The sequence below is a fragment of the Agelaius tricolor genome, unplaced genomic scaffold (assembly GCF_023055355.1).
Source record: "Agelaius tricolor isolate 1412-34295 unplaced genomic scaffold, bAgeTri1.0.p SCAF_78, whole genome shotgun sequence".
NCBI lineage: Eukaryota > Metazoa > Chordata > Aves > Passeriformes > Icteridae > Agelaius > Agelaius tricolor.
Window position 1 is genome coordinate 1,104,631 of NW_027269338.1, and position 19,115 is coordinate 1,123,745.

General features: G+C 59.0%; 2 protein-coding genes across 4 annotated transcripts; one reads left to right on the top strand and one right to left on the bottom strand.

Annotated features, from left to right (window-relative positions):
* Nucleotides 1-1,090: 1,090 nt before the first annotated feature.
* On the bottom strand, nt 1,091-5,752 carry LOC139585386 (CKLF-like MARVEL transmembrane domain-containing protein 5). Of its 3 annotated transcripts, XM_071418113.1 has the most exons (5): nt 5,005-5,752; nt 3,401-3,553; nt 2,152-2,247; nt 1,994-2,072; nt 1,091-1,206 (listed from the first exon to the last, which is right to left on the bottom strand). In XM_071418113.1, exons 1-5 carry the CDS (start codon nt 5,083-5,085, stop codon nt 1,184-1,186), a joined length of 432 nt encoding a protein of 143 aa, XP_071274214.1. In that variant the 5' UTR covers nt 5,086-5,752; the 3' UTR covers nt 1,091-1,183. The 3 variants fall into 3 exon arrangements, with proteins under 3 accessions (XP_071274214.1, XP_071274212.1, XP_071274213.1); XM_071418111.1 differs by having other exon boundaries at nt 1,994-2,247; XM_071418112.1 differs by lacking the exon at nt 3,401-3,553 and having other exon boundaries at nt 1,994-2,247.
* A 3,287-nt stretch (nt 5,753-9,039) lies between these two features.
* LOC139585399 (GPI-linked NAD(P)(+)--arginine ADP-ribosyltransferase 1-like) lies at nt 9,040-13,805 on the top strand. The gene is made up of 3 exons (XM_071418158.1): nt 9,040-9,470; nt 12,040-12,403; nt 13,720-13,805. Exons 1-3 carry the CDS (start codon nt 9,051-9,053, stop codon nt 13,803-13,805), a joined length of 870 nt encoding a protein of 289 aa, XP_071274259.1. The 5' UTR covers nt 9,040-9,050.
* The last annotated feature ends 5,310 nt before the right edge of the window (nt 13,806-19,115 follow it).

Below are 19,115 nucleotides of genomic sequence, written 5' to 3' on the forward strand. Positions count from 1 at the left end.
CACCTCTGACCCACCATGATGATGATGATGATGATGATGATGATGATGATGATGATGATGGACCCACCATGATGGACTCATGACATGATGATGCTCGTGGACCCATCACCACCATGATGGACCCACCATGATGATGATGATGATGATGATGATGATGATGATGTACCCACCATGATGGACCCATGATGATGCTTATGGACCCATCACCACCATGATGGACCCACCATGATGATGATGATGATGATGATGATGATAGACTCATCACCATGATGGAGTCACAATCTCTGACCCACCATGATGATGATGGACCCACCATGATGATGCTCATGGACCCATCACTACCACAATGGACCCATCATGATGATGATGATGGAGTCACCACCATGATGGAATCACCCCTCTGACCCACCATGATGATAATGGACCACCATGATGGACCCATGATGATGATGATGATGATGATGATGATGATGATGATGATGATGATGATGATGGACCCACCACCATGATGGAATCACCACCTCTGACCCACCATGATGATGATGGTCCCACCATGATGGACCCATGATGATGCTCATGGACCCATCACCACCATGATGGACCCACCATGATGATGATGATGATGATGATGATGATAGACTCATCACCATGATGGAGTCACAATCTCTGACCCACCATGATGATGATGGTCCACCATGATGGACCCATGATGATGATGATGATGATGGACCACCACCATGACGGAATCACCACCTCCGACCCATGATGATGATGGACCCATGATGATGATGATGATGATGATGATGATGATGATGATGATGATGGACCCACCACCATGATGGAGTTGCCACCTCTGACCCACCATGATGATGATGGACCCACCATGATGGACTCATGATGATGATGATGATGATGATGATGATGGCACCGCCACCACAAGTGACCCCCAAACCCACCACTGACACCTCCCACCCCCCGTCCAAGACGAGGGGACCCCAACACCATCACCAATTAATGAATGAGCCACAGAAGGGACACAATGTCCCCTCGGCCACCCCACCCCAAAAACACGACCCTGAGCAGCACCAGGTGTGGGACAAGGTTTAATTTGGGGGTGGGGGGCAGGACCAGGCGGAGAGGGGACAGAGGGGGACAATGGGACAGTGGCGGGGGGTGGTGGCCTTCAGCCACCCTCCATGTCGGGATCTGGAGGAGAAAGAGTTGGAGATGGTGGAGAAGGAGAACCCAGGTGCACCCATCCCACCTGAAGGGGTCCCAGATGTCCCCAACCCCACCCAAGGATGTCCCAGGTGTCCCCAAGGCTGTCACAGGTGTCCCAATCCTACCCAAGGTGCCCCAGGTGTCCCCAACCCCACCCAAAGGTGTCTCAGATGTCTCCAACCCCACCCATGGAGATCCCAGGTGTCCCCAACCTCACCCAAGGGTGTCCCCAACCCTACCCCAGGCTGTCCCAGGGTGTCCCAAACCCCACCCAAGGTGTCCCAGGTGTCCCCAAACCTACCCAAAGGTGTCTCCAACCTCACCCCAGGTGTCCCCCAGTGTCCCTCAGTGTCCCTCACCCTGTCCCGGGGCCACCCACATGCGGAAGGTGACAAAGGTGTCCCCCCCAACCCCACCCAAGGTTATCCCAGGTGTCCCCACCCCACCCAAGGGTGTCACAGGTGTCCCCAAGCCCACCCAAGGGTGTCCCAAGTGTTCCCACACCACCCCAGGACGTCCCAGGTGTCCCCAACTCCACCCCAGGGTCCTCCAGATGTCCCCAACCCCATCCAAGAGTGTCCCAGGTGTCCCCAACTCCACCCCAGGGTCCCCCAGATGTCCCCAACCCCACGCAAGGTGCCCCAGGTATTCCCAACCCCACCCAAGGTGCCCCAGGTATTCCCAAGCCCACCCCAGGGTGTCTCAGGTGTCCCAAACCTCACCCATGGATGTCCCCAAGCCCACCCAAGGGTGTCCCATGGATGTCCCTCACCCTGTCCCGGTGCCACCCGCGTGCGGAAGGTGACGAAGGTGTCGAAGGCGAAGACCAAGGCCAGGAGGAGGCTGAAGGTCTGGGGGGAGGGGAAGGGGGCGTGTCCCGGTCACTCGGGGGCGGGGCTCAGGGAGGGGGCGGGGCTTGGGGACACTCACGAAGGTGGTGGCAGCCAGGGCGTCCCGGGACGAGGCCAAGGCCACCAGGGCGGCCACGAGGAAGATGAGGGTGCCGCTGATGGCCCGGAGCAGGTCCTGGGGGGGACAGTGGGGGGACACCGTGGGGACATGGGGGGGTGACATGGAGGGGACACCATGAGATGGACATGGAGGGGCAGCAGCAGGACACCTTAGGGGCGTGGGGGACACCGTGGGGATGGAGGCGGTGACAATGGGGCCACCGTGGGGATGACAAGGGGACATGGATGACACATGAGGACAGGGAGGGGCCACCATGGAGGGGACACCATGGAGGGGCCACCATGGACATGGCAAGGGGACATGGAGAGGCCACCATGGAGGCCACCGTGGGGATGACAAGGGGACATGGATGTCACCATGAGGACAGGGAGGGGCCACCATGGAAGGGACACCATGGGGATGACATGGGAACACAGAGGGGACACCATGGAGGGGACACCATGGACATGGCAAGGAGACACGGAGAGGCCACCGTGGAGGCCACCATGGGGGTGACAAGGAGACAGGGAGGGGCCACCATGGAGGGGCCACCATGTCCACGACAAGGGACATTGAAGAGCCACCATAGGGATGACACGGGAACACTGAGGGGCCACCGTAGAGGCCACCATGGAGCTGCCACCATGGAGGACATCATGGGGGTGACAAAGGGACATGGAGGGGCCTCTATGCTTGTCCCCTTTTGTCCCCGTCTGTCCCTGTCTGTCCCCATTTGTCCCCATTTGTCCCCCTGTCCCTGTACATCCCCATTTGTCCCTGTTTGTCCCCATTTGTCCCCATCTGTCCCCGTCTATCCCCGTTTGTCCCCATTTGTCCCCCTCTGTCCCCATTTGTCCCCATTTGTCCCCGTTTGTCCCCGTGTGTCCCCGTCTGTCCCAGTCAGTCCCTGTCTGTCCCCCTCTGTCCCCATTTGTCCCCCTCTGTCCCCCCTGTCCCCCTCTGTCCCCATTTGTCCCCATCTGTCCCCCCTGTCCCCATCTGTCCCCATTTGTCCCCTCTGTCCCCATCTGTCCCCATTTGTCCCCATCTGTCCCCCTCTGTCCCCATCTGTCCCCATTTGTCCCCTCTGTCCCCGTCTGTCCCCTCTGTCCCCCTCTGTCCCCCTCTGTCCCCATTTGTCCCCTCTGTCCCTATCTGTCCCCATCTGTCCCCGTTTGTCCCCGTTTGTCCCCATTTATCCCCGTTTGTCCCCCTGTCCCCTCCGTACCAGGCAGGTGCCGTAGCCGGGGGGCAGCCGGGGGGGGTCCCTGAGCAGGAGCCCCCCCAGCGCCGCCGCCCCCGCCAGGGTCTGGAGCAGCGCCGGGGCCAGAGTGGGGGGCGCGGGGGGGGACAGCAGCGCCACCACCCCCCCCGACAGCACCTGGGGGGACAGAGGGGGGACACCGAGGGGTCATGGGGGGGTCACAGGGGGACAGGAGTGCCACCACCCCAGGGGGACCTGGGGGGACAGAGAGGGGTCATGGGGGACACAGGGGGGACACAGAGGGGGCACGGGGGGGACAGCAGGGCCACCACCCCCCCCGACAGCACCTGGGGGGACAGGGGGGACACACGGGGGTCACAAAGGGGACAGCAGGGCCACCACCCCCCGGACAGCACCTGGGGACACACAGGGGACACACGGGGGTCATGGGGGGGACACAGAGGGGACAGCAGTGCCAACATCCCAGGGGTGGCACCTGGGGACACAGAGGGGACAGAGAGGGTCATGGGGGGGACAGGAGCGCCACCACCCCCCCGGACAGCACCTGGGGACACAGAGGGGACACAAAGGGGACAGGAGTGCCACCACCCCTCTGGATGGCACCTGGGGGGACACAGAGGGGTCACAGAGGGGTCATGGGGGGGTCACGGGGGGTCACGGGGGGGACAGCAGTGCCACGGCCCCATGGATGGCACCAGTTCCCCCAGTGCTCCCAGTGCCCTGTCCCAGTGCTCCCAGTATGCCCAGTATCCCATCCCAGTTCCCCCAGCGGTCCCAGTGCCCTATTCCAGTGCTCCCAGTGCTCCCAGTTTGCCGTCCCAGTTCCCCCAGTATCCCATCACAGTATCCCATCCCAGTTCCCCCAGTATCCCGTCACAGTGCTCCCAGTGCTCCCAGTTTGCCGTACCAGTGCTCCCAGTATCCCATCCCAGTGTTCCCAGTGCCCCCCAGTATCCCATCCCGGTATCCCATCCCAGTATCCCATCCCAGTGCTCCCAGTGCTCCCAGTGTTCCCAGTTTGCCATCCCAGTTCCCCCAGTATCCCATCCCAGTGCTCCCAGTATCCCATCCCAGTATCCCATCCCAGTGCTCCCAGTGCTCCCAGTTTGCCGTCCCAGTTCCCTCAGTATCCCATCCCAGTGCTCCCAGTGTTCCCAGTGCTCCCAGTTTGTCGTCCCAGTGCTCCCAGTTTGCTGTCCCAGTTCCCCCAGTGCTCCCAGTTCCCCCAGTATCCCATCCCAGTGCTCCCAGTATCCCATCCCAGTGCTCCCAGTATCCCATCCCAGTATCCCCTCCCAGTGCTCCCAGTTTGCCGTCCCAGTATCCCATCCCAGTGCTCCCAGTGCTCCCAGTTTGCCGTCCCAGTATCCCATCCCAGTGCTCCCAGTTTGCCGTACCAGTATCCCATCCCAGTGCTCCCAGTGCTCCCAGTTTGTCCCAGTATCCCCTCCCAGTGTTCCCAGTGCTCCCAGTTTGCCGTCCCAGTGCTCCCAGTGCTCCCAGTGCTCCCAGTTTGCCGTACCAGTATCCCATCCCAGTGCTCCCAGTGCTCCCAGTTTGTCCCAGTATCCCCTCCCAGTGTTCCCAGTGCTCCCAGTTTGCCGTACCAGTTCCCCGGCCAGCAGCAGCCCCCGGGGGGTTCTCAGCACCCCCAGGTCGAAAACCCCCGGCGCCTCCGGCTGCCCCATGGGGGGGTCCTGGGGGGTCCTGTGGGGGATTTGGGGGGGTCCTGAGGGGTTTGGGGGGGTCCTGGGGGGTCTCGGGGGGGGTCCTGACGGGGGGTTGGAGGATTTGGGGGGGTCTTGGGGGGTCCTGGGGGGATTCAAAGGGTTCTGGGGGGTCCTGGTGGGGGCTCGAGGGGGTTTTGGGGGGCTCGAGGGGGATTTAGGGGATCCTGGGCGGATTTGGGGGGTCCTGATGGGGGAGTTTGGGGGGGGGGGGGCTCAAGGTGTTATGGGGGGTCCTGGGGGGGGTTCTGGGGGGTCTTGGGGGGGATTTAGGGGCTCCTGGGAGGGGCTGGGGGGAATTTAGGGGGTCCTGGGGGGTCCGGGGGAAGCTCGAGGGGTTTTGAGGGGGATTTGGGGGGGATTTGGGGGTCCTGGGAGGGGCTGGGGGCGATCTGGGGGGATCCTGGGGGGTTTTGGGGGATCCGGTGGGGGTTCTGGGGGGGCTCAGAGGGGTTTGAGGGGGATTTTGGGGGGATTTGGGGGGTCCTGGGGGGGATTTGGGGGGTCCTGGGGGAGGCTCGAGGGGTTTTGGGGGTTCCTGGGAGGGCTCAGGGATTCTGGGGGGGTCCCTGAGGGGTTTTGGGGGGTCCTGGGAGGTTCTGGGGGTCCCAGAGGGGTTTTTGGGGGGTCCTGGGGCTGGGGGAGGGGCAGAGGGGGTCACGTGGGTGTTCCACACCCCCCCCTCCCGTGTCAGGCACCGGCGGGACCGGGACAAAGGGACCTTGTTGGGGACACTGGGAGGGACTGGGAGGGACTGGGAGCTGAGAGGACATACTGGGAGGGACTGGGAGTGACTGGGAGCACTCGGAGGTCTCCCCAGTCCCCCCCAGTCTCTCCCAGTCCCATCCCAGTCCCTCCCAGTCCCTCCCATTCCATCCCAGTTCATCCCAATTCCCCCCCAGTCCCCTCCCAGTTCCCTCCCACTCCATCCCAGTTCCTCCCAGTCATTCCCAGTACCCTGCCAGTCACTCCCAGTCCATCCCAGTCCCTCCCAGTCCTTCCCAGTTTCCTCCCAGTCCATCCCAGTCGCTCCCACTTCCCCCCCAGTGCCCCCCCCAGTCCCTCCCAGTCCATCCCAGTCCCTCCCAGTTACTCCCAGTTCCCTCCCAGTCCCTCCCAGTCATTCCCAGTACCCTGCCAGTCATTCCCAGTCCACCCCAGTCCATCCTAGTCACTCCCAGTTCTTTCCCAGTCCCTCCCAGTTCCCTCCCAGTTCCCTCCCATTCCATCCCAGTCCTTCCCAGTTCCCTCCCAGTCCATCCCAGTCCCTCCCAGTTCTTTCCCAGTCCCTCCCAGTTCCATCCCAGTCCCTCCCAGTTCCTTCCCAGTCCCTCCCAGTCCATCCCAGTCCCTCCCAGTCCCTCCCAGTCACTCCCAGTACCCTCCCAGTCACTCCCAGTCCATCCCAGTCCATCCCAGTACCCTCCCAGTCACTCCCAGTCCCTCCCAGTCCATCCCAGTCACTCCCAGTTCCCCCCCAGTTTCCCCCCAGTCCATCCCAGTTTGGTCCCAGCCCCTCCCAGTTGTGGGAGGTGGGGGGGGGGGGGGGACACCCTAAAAATACCCGGGGGGGGTGGGGGAGGGGCTGGCCCGGGACCCGAGGGCGGCTAAAAATAGCCCGGGGCGGTCACGTGACCCCGGGGGGGGGGGAGGGAGAGGAGGGGAGGGGGAGGGGACACCGGGGGGGGAGGGGAGGGGAGGGGAGGGGAGCGGCACCGGGACCCCGCAGGTAACGGGGGAGGGGACACGGGAGGGGACACCTGGGGACACCTGGAGGGGACACAGGGCTGGGATTTGGCAAACTGGGGGGGGGGGACACAGGACTGGGGACACTGGGCTGGGATTGGGACTGGGGACACCTGGAGGGGACACGGGATTGGGGACACTGGAGTTGGGGACACCTGGGGACACAGGGCGGGGGACAACACAGGACTGGGGACACCTGGGGCTGGGGACACTGGGGGGACACCTGGGGACACTGGGCTGGGGCTGGGGACACCTGGGGACACCTGGAGGGGACACAGGGCTGGGATTTGGCAAACTGGGGGGGGGGGACACAGGACTGGGGACACTGGGCTGGGATTGGGATTGAGACTGGGGACACCTGGAGGGGACACGGGATTGGGGACCTGGGGTTGGGGACACCTGGGGACACTGGGCTGGGGCTGGGGACACCTGGGGACACCTGGGGAGGACACGGGACTGGGGATACCTGGAGTTGGGGACACCTGGGGACACAGCGCAGGGGACAACACAGGACTGGGGACACCTGGAGTTGGGGACACCTGGAGTTGGGGACACCTGGTGGGGACACAGGACTCGGGACACTGGGCTGGGATTGGGATTGGGGACACTGGGGGAGACACTCGGGCCTGGGGACACCTGGGGACACCTGGAGGGGACACGGGGCTGGGGACAACTGGGGACACTGGGGGGACACCTGGGGACACTGGGCTGAGATTGGGGACACCTGGGGACACGGGGAGGGGACTGGGGACACCTGGGGGGGACATGGGGTTGGGGACACTGGGGACACGGGATTGGGGACATTGGGGGGGACACATGACTGGGGTCTTGGGGACACCGGGGGGGACACACGGGACTGGGGACAGCTGGGGACACTGGGCTGGGACTAGGGACACCTGGGGACACCTGGAAGGGACATGGTGGGGGACATGGGACTGGGGACACAGGGTTGGGGACACCGGGGGACACCAGAGGCAAGGAAATGGGGAGGGACTGGGGGGCTTGGGGACACTCGGGGGGACACGGGATTGGGGTCCTGGGGACACCTGGGGACACCTGGAGGGGACACTCGGGAGGGACACGGGATTGGGGTCCTGGGGACACTGGGGGGGGTCTGGGAGTGGGTCCTGGAGTGACCCCAGGATGGGCTCAGGGTCATTGGGTGTGGCCGGAGGGTCCAGAGTGACCCCAGGACAGGCTCAGGGTCATTGGGTGTGGCCGGAGGGTCCAGAGTGACCCCAGGACAGGCTCAGGGTCATTGGGTGTGGCCAGGGGGTCCAGAGTGACCCCAGGATGGGCTCAGGGTCATTGGGTGTGGCCGGAGGGTCTGCAGTGACCCCAGGATGGGCTCAGGGTCATTGGGTGTGGCCGGAGGGTCCGGAGTGACCCCAGGACCAGGAGTGGGGACCCAGGACATGTCCGGGGTGTCCTGGGTGGGGCTGACCCCACTGCCCCTCCCCAGTCCCTCACCAAGGAACCATTCCCATGTCCCCCAGTGTCCCCAGTGTCCCCCAGTGTCCCCCATTGTCCCCAGTATCCCCCAGTATCCCCAGTGTCCCCCTTTGTGCACCAGTGTCCCCAGTATCCCCAGTGCCCCCCAGTGTCCCCCAGTGCCCCCCAGTGTCCCCCAGTGTCCCCCATTGTCCCCCTTTGTTCCCCAGTGTCCCCCATTGTCCCCAGTGTCCCCACTGTCCCCAGTGTTCCCCAGTGTCCCCAGTGTCGCCAGTGTCCCCCATTGTCCCCCATTGTCCCAGTGTCCCCCAGTGTCCCCATTGTCCCCCATTGTCCCCCATTGTCCCCCATTGTCCCCCAGTATCCCCATTGTCCCCAGTGTCCCCGTTGTCCCCAGTATTCCCCAGTGTCCCCATTGTCCCCAGTATCCTCTGTCCCCCAGTATCCCCAGTGTCCCCCAGTATCCCCCTTTGCCCCTTTGTCCCCCAGTATCCCCCATTGTCCCCCATTGTCCCCCATTGTCCCCCAGTATTCCCCATTGTCCCCATTGTCCCCATTGTCCCCCAGTGTCCCCACTGTCCCCAGTGTCCCCTTTGTCCCCTTTGTCCCCCAGTATCCCCAGTATCCCCCATTGTCCCCATTGTCTCCCAGTGTCCCCACTGTCCCCAGTGTCCCCATTGTCCCACACCACTCCCATCATGGCCGCCCTGACCCTGACCCTCCTGGCGATGACTGCAATGGCCACAGCAACCACGGCCGCCGCCGGCGTCCCCTCCGGTGGCCCCAGTGCCACCCCCGCCGTGGTGGCGGTCACCCTGGACATGGCTCCGGCCGCCTTCGATGACCAGTACCGGGGCTGCGGCCGCGCCATGGCCGCGGCATTGCCGGCCCTCAACCGCTCCGAGCTGCGGCGCGGCGGCCCCTGGGCCGAGGCCTGGGCTCTGGCCGCTGCCCAGTGGCGCGGCCGGCCGGCCCCTCCGGCCCCTGCGTCCCCTCTGTCCCCAGACCAGGCCATCGCCCTCATGGCCTACACGGCGCCGCTGCCCTTGCACCGCGAGTTCAACGAGGCCGTGCGCCAGGCCGGGCGCTCCCGCTGGGAGTACCGCGACAACTTCCACTTCAAAACGCTGCATTTCCTGCTCACCCAGGTGGGAAAATGCCAGAAACCGCTCGGTTTCGAAGATGTTAAAGGTTTAATAATGGTAATGAAATGGTTCTAAATATAGGAATGTAATTAGAGAGATAAAAATTGGGATGATAGGGATTTAGGACAAAATGAGACAATGAGAACAAAGAGTTAAGGATGGTCTGGTTTGGGTTGGCGTTACGATTCATAAATGATTATGAATCATTTATGAAATGCATGAATATGCAAAGTTATTATAATTAAAGGTTAATCCTCTGTTAACCTGGGTCCTTTTTTGGACCCTAAGCCTAAGCCTAACCCTGACCCAACTTCCACTTCAAAACGCTGCATTTCCTGCTCACCCAGGTGGGGAAAACGCCCAAAAACCAATCGGTTTTGAAGGTGTTAAAAGTTTAATAATGGTAATGAAATGGTGGTAAAAATAGAATGTAATTAGAGAGATAGAGGTAATTAGAGGTAATTAGAGAGATAAAAATTTGGATGATTGGGATTTAGGACAAAACGAGACAATGAGAACAAAGAGTTAAGGATGGTCTGGTTTGGGTTAGGGTTACGATTCATAAATGATTACAAGTCATGTATGAAATGCATGAATATGCAAAGTTATTATAATTAAGGGTTGATCCTCTGTCAACCTGGGTCCTTTTTTGGACCCTAACCCTAAGCCTAACCCTAAGCCTAAGCCCAAACCTAACCCTGACCCCGACCCAACTTCCACTTCAAAACGCTGCATTTCCTGCTCACCCAGGTGGGGAAACACCAAAAACCGCTCGGTTTCGAAAATGTTAAAAGTTTAATAATGGTAATGAAATGGTTCTAAATATAGGAATGTAATTAGAGTGATAAAAAATTTGGGAAGAGGCACCCAGACCATACTTAACACTTTGTTCTCATTGTCTCATTTTGTCCTAAATCCCAATTATCCAAATTTTTATCACTCGAATTGTATTCCTATATTTAGAACCATTTCACCACTGTAATTAAAATTTAGAAATTTTCAAAGCAAGTGATTGTGGTTTTTCACAACCCTGACCAGACAGGAGTCTGGTCCTAACCCTGACCCAACTTCCACTTCAAAACGCTGCATTTCCTGCTCACCCAGGTGGGAAAACGCCAAAAACCACTCGGTTTTAAAAATGTTAAAAGTTTAATAATGGTAATGAAATGGTGGTAAAAATAGGAATGTAATTAGAGAGATAAAAATTGGGATGATTGGGATTTAGGACAAAATGAGACAATGAGAACAAAGAGTTAAGGATGGTCTGGTTTGGGTTAGGGTTAGGGTTAGGTTTAAGATTAGGTTCCAAAAAAGGACCCAAGTTAACAGAGGATTGACCCTTAAAAATAATAATTTTGCATATTCATGCATTTTATACATGATGCCTAAATTCCATTCAAACACAGGGTTCTGTCTGGTCCAGTGTGGTGGAAAATGCCAAAAATCACTCGGCTTTTGAAGTGTTAAAAGTTTAATTGTAATAAAATAGTTATAAAAATAGGAATTTTTAATATTTGTGCAAAGGCAGCCATAAAATTCGCATTTTTCACACAACATGACTTTCTACCCTAACATATATAATATTAATGTTAATATTTGAGATAAGCCAATAATAAAATTCAAATTTTTCACATAACTGTCTAACATAACATATATAATATTAATGTGAATATTTGAGATAAGCCAATCATAAAATTCCCATTTTTCACATAGTTGTCTAACATAACATATATAATATTAATGTGAATATTTGATATATTTGCCAATCATAAAATTTCCATGTTTCACATAACTGTCTACCATAACATATATAATATTAATTTGAATATTTGAGATAAGCCAATCATGAAATTCCCATTTTTCACATAACTTTCTACCATAACACATCTAATACTAATGTGAATATTTGCGATATAAGCCAATGATAAAATCCCCATTTTTCACATAACTTCTACCATAACACATCTAATATTAATGTCAATATTTGATATATTTGCCAATGATAAAATCCCCATTTTTCACATAACTGTCTACCATAACACATCCAATATTAATGTGAATATTTGATATATTTGCCAATGATAAAATTCCCATTTTTCACATAACTGTCTACCATAACACATCCAATATTAATGTGAATATTTGATATATTTGCCAATGATAAAATTCCCATTTTTCACATAACTGTCTACCATAACACATCCAATATTAATGTGAATATTTGATATATTTGCCAATGATAAAATCCCCATTTTTCACATAACTGTCTAACATAACACATCCAACACTAATGTGAATCTTTGCAATACAAGCCAATGATAAAATGCCCATTTTTCACATAACTGTCTACCATAACACATCCAACACGAATGTGAATATTTGCAATATAAGCCAAAGACAAATTCCCATTTTTCACGTAACTGTCCAACATAACACATATAACATTAACGTGAATATTTGATATATTTGCCAATGATAAAATCCCCATTTTTCCCCTGTCTACCATAACACATATAACATTAATGTGAATATTTGCGATACAAGCCAGTGATAAACCCCGTTGTCCCCGCAGGCCGTGGCGGCGCTGCGCGGCTCCGTGTCCCCGCGGTGTCTGCGCGTGTTCCGCGGGGTGCGCGGCGTTCGCTTCGCGGCGCGGCGCGGGGACTCCGTGCGCTTCGGCCACTTCGCGTCGGCCTCGCTGCGCAACGAGAGCTCCTGGGGCTTCGGCACGGACGCGGCCTTCCAGGTGCTCACCTGCCAGGGCGCGGCCGTCCGCGAGTTCTCCTTCTTCCCGCACGAGGAGGAGGTGCTGATCCCGCCCTTCGAGACCTTCGAGGTCACCGATGTCACCAACGTCACCAAGGAGGGGGACAAGGCGCGGATCCAGCTGCGCTCCACCGGGACCTTCAGCAACTACAACTGCGAGTGGCTGCGAGGTGACGGCGCGGGGGGACGGTGCCGGGGGACGGGGACACTCGGGGAGGGTGAGGGGACAGGGACACCCCATGCTGGGGACACTCGGAGAGGGTGTGGGGACAGGGACACACAGTGCTGGGGACAGGGACACACAGCACTGGGGACACTCGGGGAGGGTGAGGGGACAGGGACACACAGCGCTGGGGACAGGGACACACGGTACATGGGGACATCCACTGTGGGGGTGCAGGGACAGGGACACACGGTACATGGGGACACTCGGGGAGGGTGAGGGGACAGGGACACAGCACTGGGGACAGTTGGTGAGGGTGAGGGGACAGGGACACACAGCGCTGGGGACAGGGACACACAACACTGGGGACACTCGGGGAGGGTGTGGGGACAGGGACACACAGCGCTGGGGACAGGGACACACAACACTGGGGACACTCGGGGAGGGTGTGGGGACAGGGACACACAGCGCTGGGGACAGAGACACACAACACTGGGGACACTCGGGGAGGGTGTGGGGACAGGGACACACAGCGCTGGGGACAGGGACACACAATGCTGGGGACAGGGACACACGGCACTGGCGACACTCGGGGAGGGTGAGGGGACAGGGACACACAGCGCTGGGGACAGGGACACACAACACTGGGGACACTTGGTGAGGGTGTGGGGACAGGGACACACAATGCTGGGGACACGGACACATGGTACATGGGGACATCCACTGTGGGGTGCAGGGACAGGGACCCACAAGGCTGGGGACATTTGGTGAGGGTGTGGGGACAGGGACACACGGTGCTGGGGAGGTCCACTGTGGGGACAGGGACAAGGACACTCCCTATGGGCATGGGGACAAGGACACTCAGTGGGGGTGAGGGGACAGGGACACACAGCGCTGGGGACAGGGACACACAGTACTAGGGACAGCCAATGTGGGGACAGGGACAAGGACACTTGGTGAGGGTGAGGGGACAGGGACACACGGAGCTGGGGACAGGGATGGGGACCCTCACACCTGGGACAGGACAGGGACAGGGACAAGGATGGGGACAAGGACGGGGATGGGGGTCAGGGACAGGGACAGGGACAGGGACAGGGCCACCCCAGCACTGACACTGTCCCTGCCCTCACAGAGCAGCGCTGTGGGGACGGGCCCTGCGTGTTCGACACAGGTGAGCTGGGACCCCCGCCTTGTCACCTCCTGTCACCTCTTGTCACTTCCCATGGCACTGCCATGCCCTCTGTCACCTCCTGTCACCTCCCATGGCACTGCCATGCCCTCTGTCACCCCTGCCACCCCTCCCTGTCCCTCTTTGTCCCCCAGGCTGGAGCGTCCCCAGGACCCCTCCCCACCTCGGGGGGCTCCTCGTGGCCACCACAGCCCTGGCAGTGGCCACCGGAACCTTCTGAGCCACGAGGCCACCAAGGCCACCAAGGTCACCGTGGTCACCATGGTCACCAAGGCCACCAAGATCACGAAGGACATCAAGGACACCAGGATGTCCTGAGCAACAAGGCCACCAAGGCCACCATGGTCACTGAGGTCACCGTGGTCACCATGGTCACCAAGGACACCATGGTAACCAAGGTCACCAAGGCCACCGAGGACACCAGGACCTTCTGAGCAACAAGGCCACCATGGTCACCAAGGTCACCAAGGCCACCAAGGTCACCATGGCCACCAGGGACACCAGGACCTTCTGACCAACAAAGCCACCAAGGTCACCAAGGACACCATGGTCACCATGGTCACTGTGGTCATGATGGCCACAGAGGACACCAAGGTCAGCAAGGCCACCAAGGCCACCACAACCAATGTGGCCACCAAGGCCACCATGGTCACCATGGTCACCAAGGTCACTCTGGTCATGATGGCCACAGAGGACACCAAGGCCTTCTGAGCCACCAAGGCCACCAAGGTCACCAAGGTTGCCATGGCCACCAAGGACACCAAGGCCACCATGGCCACCAAGGACACCAGGACCCCCTGAGCCACAAGGCCACCACCATGTGGCCACCACTGTCACCAAGGCCACCATGGTCACCAAGGTCACCATGGTCACCATGGCCACCAAGGACACCAAGATCACCAAGGCCACCATGGTCACCAAGGCCACCATGGCCACCAAGGACACCAGGACCTTCCGAGCAACAAGGCCACCATGGTCACTGATGTCACCAAGGACACCATGGTCACCAAGGTCACCATGGCCACCAAGACCACCAAGGACACCTAGGATACCATGGTCACCGAGGCCACCAAGGTCACCAAGGCTGCTGAGGTCACCATGGTCACCATGGCCACCAAGGCCACCAGGACCTTCTGAGCAACAAGGCCACCAAGGCCACCATGGTCACTGAGGTCACCATGGCCACCACGGTCACCAAGGATACCATGGTCACCAAGGTCACCGTGGCCACTATGGCCACCAAGGCCACCGAGGTCACCATGGTCACCAAGGCCACCATGGTCACCATGGTCACCAAGGACACCATGGCCACCAAGGCCAGGATGAGGGGACAATGACAGGGCCACCGCTGCCACCAGGACAGGAGGACCTTGGATGTGTCATGGCCGCCACTCTTGACCTTTTGGGAAATTTTCTGTCCCTTTCCAGAAATTTCCATTTTCCTGCCGGATTTCATTAAACTGGATTTGCCTCAGTCCTCGAAGTGTCTCTGACTTTAACTCATTTTGACGCCCAGTTTAGGAGATTTAGGCCCAAATTAGGAGATTTAGGCCCAGTTTAGGGGATTTAGATCTGAATTAAGGGATTTAGGCCTGGTTTAAGTGATTTAGACCCAAATTTAGGAATTTAGGCCTGGTTTAGGGCATTTAGGCACAAATTAAATAATTTAGGCCTGGTTTAGGGGATTGAGACCCAAATTTAGGGATTTAGGCCTGGTTTAGGGCATTTAGACCCAAATTAAGGCATTTAGGCCTGGTTTAGGACATTTAGATCCAAATTAAATTATTTAGGCCCCGTTTAGGGGATTTAGATCTGAATTAAGGCATTTAGGCCCGGTTTAGGGGATTTAGACCCAAATTAACAGAGTTAGGTCTGTCTTAGGGGATCTCAACCTGATTTAAGGGATTTCAACCAGAATTAAGGGATTTCAACCCAAACTAAGGGATTTCAACCTGGGTTAACAGGGTTAGGCCTGGTTTAAGGGATTTCAAGCAGAATTAAGGGATTTCAACCAGAATTAAGGGATTTCAACTGGAATTAAGAGATTTCAACCTGAATTAACAGAGTTAGGCCTGGTTTAGGGGATCTTAACCTGAATTAAGGGATTTAAACCAGAATTAAGGGATTTAAACCCAAACCAAGGGATTTAAACCAGAATTAAGGGGTGGATCCCATCCCCCCCGAACGTCCCCTCTGTCCCCTTGTCACCAGGTGTCCCCTCCGGGGCCGCGTCACCGGGAAGTTCAGGGTTAATTAATTACCCCTAATTAGGCTGGCGGTGACGTTGGGCGGGTGTGACAAGGTCGAGGCGCTGGTGGCACTTCCTGGTGCCACCTCGGCGTGCCAGGGGACAAAGTCCCGTCCCCCTGTCCCCGTGGGACCGGCTGGGCTGGGCTGGGGCCGGACTTGGGACACCGGGAGGGGACGTGGGGACAGCGGCATGGATGGACAGACGGACATGGGGACACTGGGATAGATGGACAGACGGACATGGGGACACTGGGATAGATGGACATGGGGACAGTGGGATGGACATGGGGACACTGGGATGGATGGAGAGACGGACATGGGGACACTGGGATGGACATGGGAGCAGTGGGATGGACAGACAGAGGGGCATGGGGACACTGGGATGGACATGGGGACACTGGGATAGATGGACATGGGGACATGAGAACGTGGGGACAGTGGGATGGATGGACAGACGGACATGGGGACACTGGGATAAATGGAGAGACGGACATGGGGACATGGGGATGGACATGGGGACACTGGGATAAATGGAGAGACGGACATGGGGACATGGGGATGGACATGGGGGCAGTGGAATGGACAGACAGAGGGACATGGGGACAGTGGGATGGATGGACATGGGGACATGAGAACATGGGGACACTGGGATGGACGGACAGACGGACATGGAGACACGGGGATGGATGGACAGACAGACATGGGGACAGTGGGATGGACATGGGGACATGGGGACATGGGGACACTGGGATGGACAGACATGGGGACGCGGGGACAGACAGACACTGGGGCACTGGGACGCTGGGATGGACAGACATGGGGGTGTCACAGGTGTCACAGGTGTCACGGGGTGTCATGACATGTCACAACATGTCACAACATGTCACATCATGCCCTGGCTCAGGGTGACACAGCACAGTGGGACCACGGCCTCACCACTCACTGGTGTCCCAGGGCCACCGTGTCCCCATGTCCCCATGTCCTCGTGTCCATCTCAGTGTCCCCGTGTCCCTGTGTCCCCATGTCCCTGTGTCCCTGTGTCCCCCTGTCCCTATGTCCCTGCCCATCCTGGTGTCCCTGTGTCCCCATGTCCTCGTGTCCATCTCAGTGTCCCCATGTCCCTGTGTCCATCTCAGTGTCCCCGTGTCCCCTTGTCCCCGTGTCCTCATGTCCCTGTGTCCATCTCAGTGTCCCCATGTCCCCATGTCCATCTCAGTGTCCCCATGTCCCCGTGTCCCTGCGTCCCCAAGTCCATCCAAGCCCATCCATCCCCAGTGTCACCTGTGTCCATCAGTGTCCCTGTGTCCCTGTGTCTGTCTGTCCCTGTGTCCCCAGCACCCACAGGTGACACCCACAGGTGTCCCCAGCACCCACAGGTGACACTGGCACCCCGGGGTGCAGCCGTGTGTCCCTGCTGGAGCCGAGGGAGTGGCCCTGGGTGACACAGGTGACACAGGTGACACAGGTGACACCGCCCCGGGCCGTGTGGAGAGAGGGGGTGGCCCTGGGGACAAACTCCAGCCTGGCAGCGTGGTACGGAGTGGCACAGGTGACACAGGTGACACAGGTGACACAGGTGACATGGAGTGGCACAGGTGACACAGGTGGTACAGGGGAGACAGGTGACATGGAATGACATGGAGTGGCCCAGGTGACACAGGTGACACGGGTGACACGGGTGACACAGGTGCCAGCACAGCGCCTGGGGGGACACGGAGGTCCCTGATGCCACCGGCGGTGCCCAGGAAAGTGCCACAGGTGCCGCCTGTGTTGTGTCACGCGTGTGCCACCTGTGACGTCCTGTGTGTGCCCCGCGTGTGCCACAATGTCACACCTGTGTCACCTGGGCCACCTGTGCTGTGTCCTTGTCCTGGGGCGGCCGTGGGGACAGCCCAGCACCCAAAGGTGACACTGGGGTCCCAAAGGTGACACCGGGGTCCCACAGGTGACATCAGCACCCAGAGGTGACATCAGGGTGGCCCCAGACCCCCAGCACCTGGGGGTGTCCCTGTCCCTCTGTCCCCCTGTCCCCCTGTCCCTGACGTGTCCTAGCTGTCCTGGGGGTGTCCCTGGGGTGTCCCAGGTGTGTCCTAAGTGTCCAAAGAATGTCCCAGGTGTGTCCCAGGGGTGTCCCTGGGTGTCCTGGGGGTGTCCCAGTAATGTCCCAGGGGTGTCCCAGTGATGTCCCAGGGGTGTCCTGGAGGTGTCCCAGGGGTGTCCCAGGTGTGTACCAAGAATGTCCCAGGTGTCTTCAGGGTGTCCCAAGAATGTCCCTGGTGTGTCCTGGGAGTGTCCCATGAATGTCCCAAGAATGTCCCGGGGGTGTCTCAGGTGTGTCCCAGGTGTGTCCCTGGTGTGTCCCAGGTGTCCTGGGGGTGTCCCAGGTGTGTCCCTGGTGTGTCCCTGGTGTCTCAAGGGTGTCCCAAGTGTGTCCCAGGTGTCCCAGGTGTGTCCCGGCTGTCCTGGGGGTGTCTCAGGTGTGTCCCAGGTGTGTCCCTGGTGTGTCCCAGGTGTCCTGGGGGTGTCCTGGGGGTGTCCCAGGTGTGTCCCTGGTGTCCTGGGGGTGTCCCAGGTGTGTCTCAGGTGTGTCCCAGGTGTCCCAGCTGTGTCCCAGGTGTGTCCTGGCTGTCCCGGGGGTGTCCCTGGTGTGTCCCAGGTGTCCTGGGGGTATCTCAGGTGTGTCCCGGCTGTCCCGGGGGTGTCCCGGGGGTGTCCCACGGCTGTCCCCGTTGTGGCGGTGCGGTGGCGGGTGCGGGCCGGGCCCCGCGGGGTGAATGAATCGTTAACCCGGGCCAATCTCAGCCCGGGCCAATCAGGGCCGCTGCCCCGGGCGGGTTTTACAGCCCCGCTGTCCCCACGGTGTCCCCACGGCCACCAGCGCTGTCACCCTCAGTGCCACCACCGCCACCGCCGCCGCCGCCGCCGCCTCGCCATGCGCTGGCCCTGGCTGCTGCTGTCGCTGCTGCTGTCGCTGCTGTCGCTGCTGTCGCTGCCCTTCGCGCTGGCCCTGCCCGCGGCGGCCCCGAGCCGCGGTGGCCCCGGGGTGGCCCTGGTGGCGCTGGAGGCGCTGGTGGCGTCGGGCGAGGGACAATTGTCCCTTGCGGAGCTGGGGGCCCTCGTGGCGCAGGCGGGCGGCCGTGCGCAGTGCCCGCGCGAGCCGTGCGGAGAGGTGAGACCGCGCCCGCCGCGACAGCGACAGCGACAGCGACAGCGACAGCGACAGCGACAGCGACAGCGACAGCGAGGGGACAAAGGGCGGCGGGCACCGCGCCGGGGGGAG

Coding starts and splice junctions, on each gene's coding strand:
- LOC139585386 (XM_071418111.1), bottom strand. CDS start 5,085: ATGGGGCAGCCGGAGGCGCCGGGGGTTTTCGACCTGGGGGTGCTGAGA. Junction 3,554..5,004: donor TGCTGCTGGCCGGGGAACTG/GTACGGCAAACT, acceptor CTGTCCCCCCAG/GTGCTGTCGGGGGGGGTGGT. Junction 1,207..1,993: donor GCGGGTGGCACCGGGACAGG/GTGAGGGACATC, acceptor TTTCTCCTCCAG/ATCCCGACATGGAGGGTGGC.
- LOC139585399 (XM_071418158.1), top strand. CDS start 9,051: ATGACTGCAATGGCCACAGCAACCACGGCCGCCGCCGGCGTCCCCTCC. Junction 9,471..12,039: donor TGCATTTCCTGCTCACCCAG/GTGGGAAAATGC, acceptor TTGTCCCCGCAG/GCCGTGGCGGCGCTGCGCGG. Junction 12,404..13,719: donor CAACTGCGAGTGGCTGCGAG/GTGACGGCGCGG, acceptor TTTGTCCCCCAG/GCTGGAGCGTCCCCAGGACC.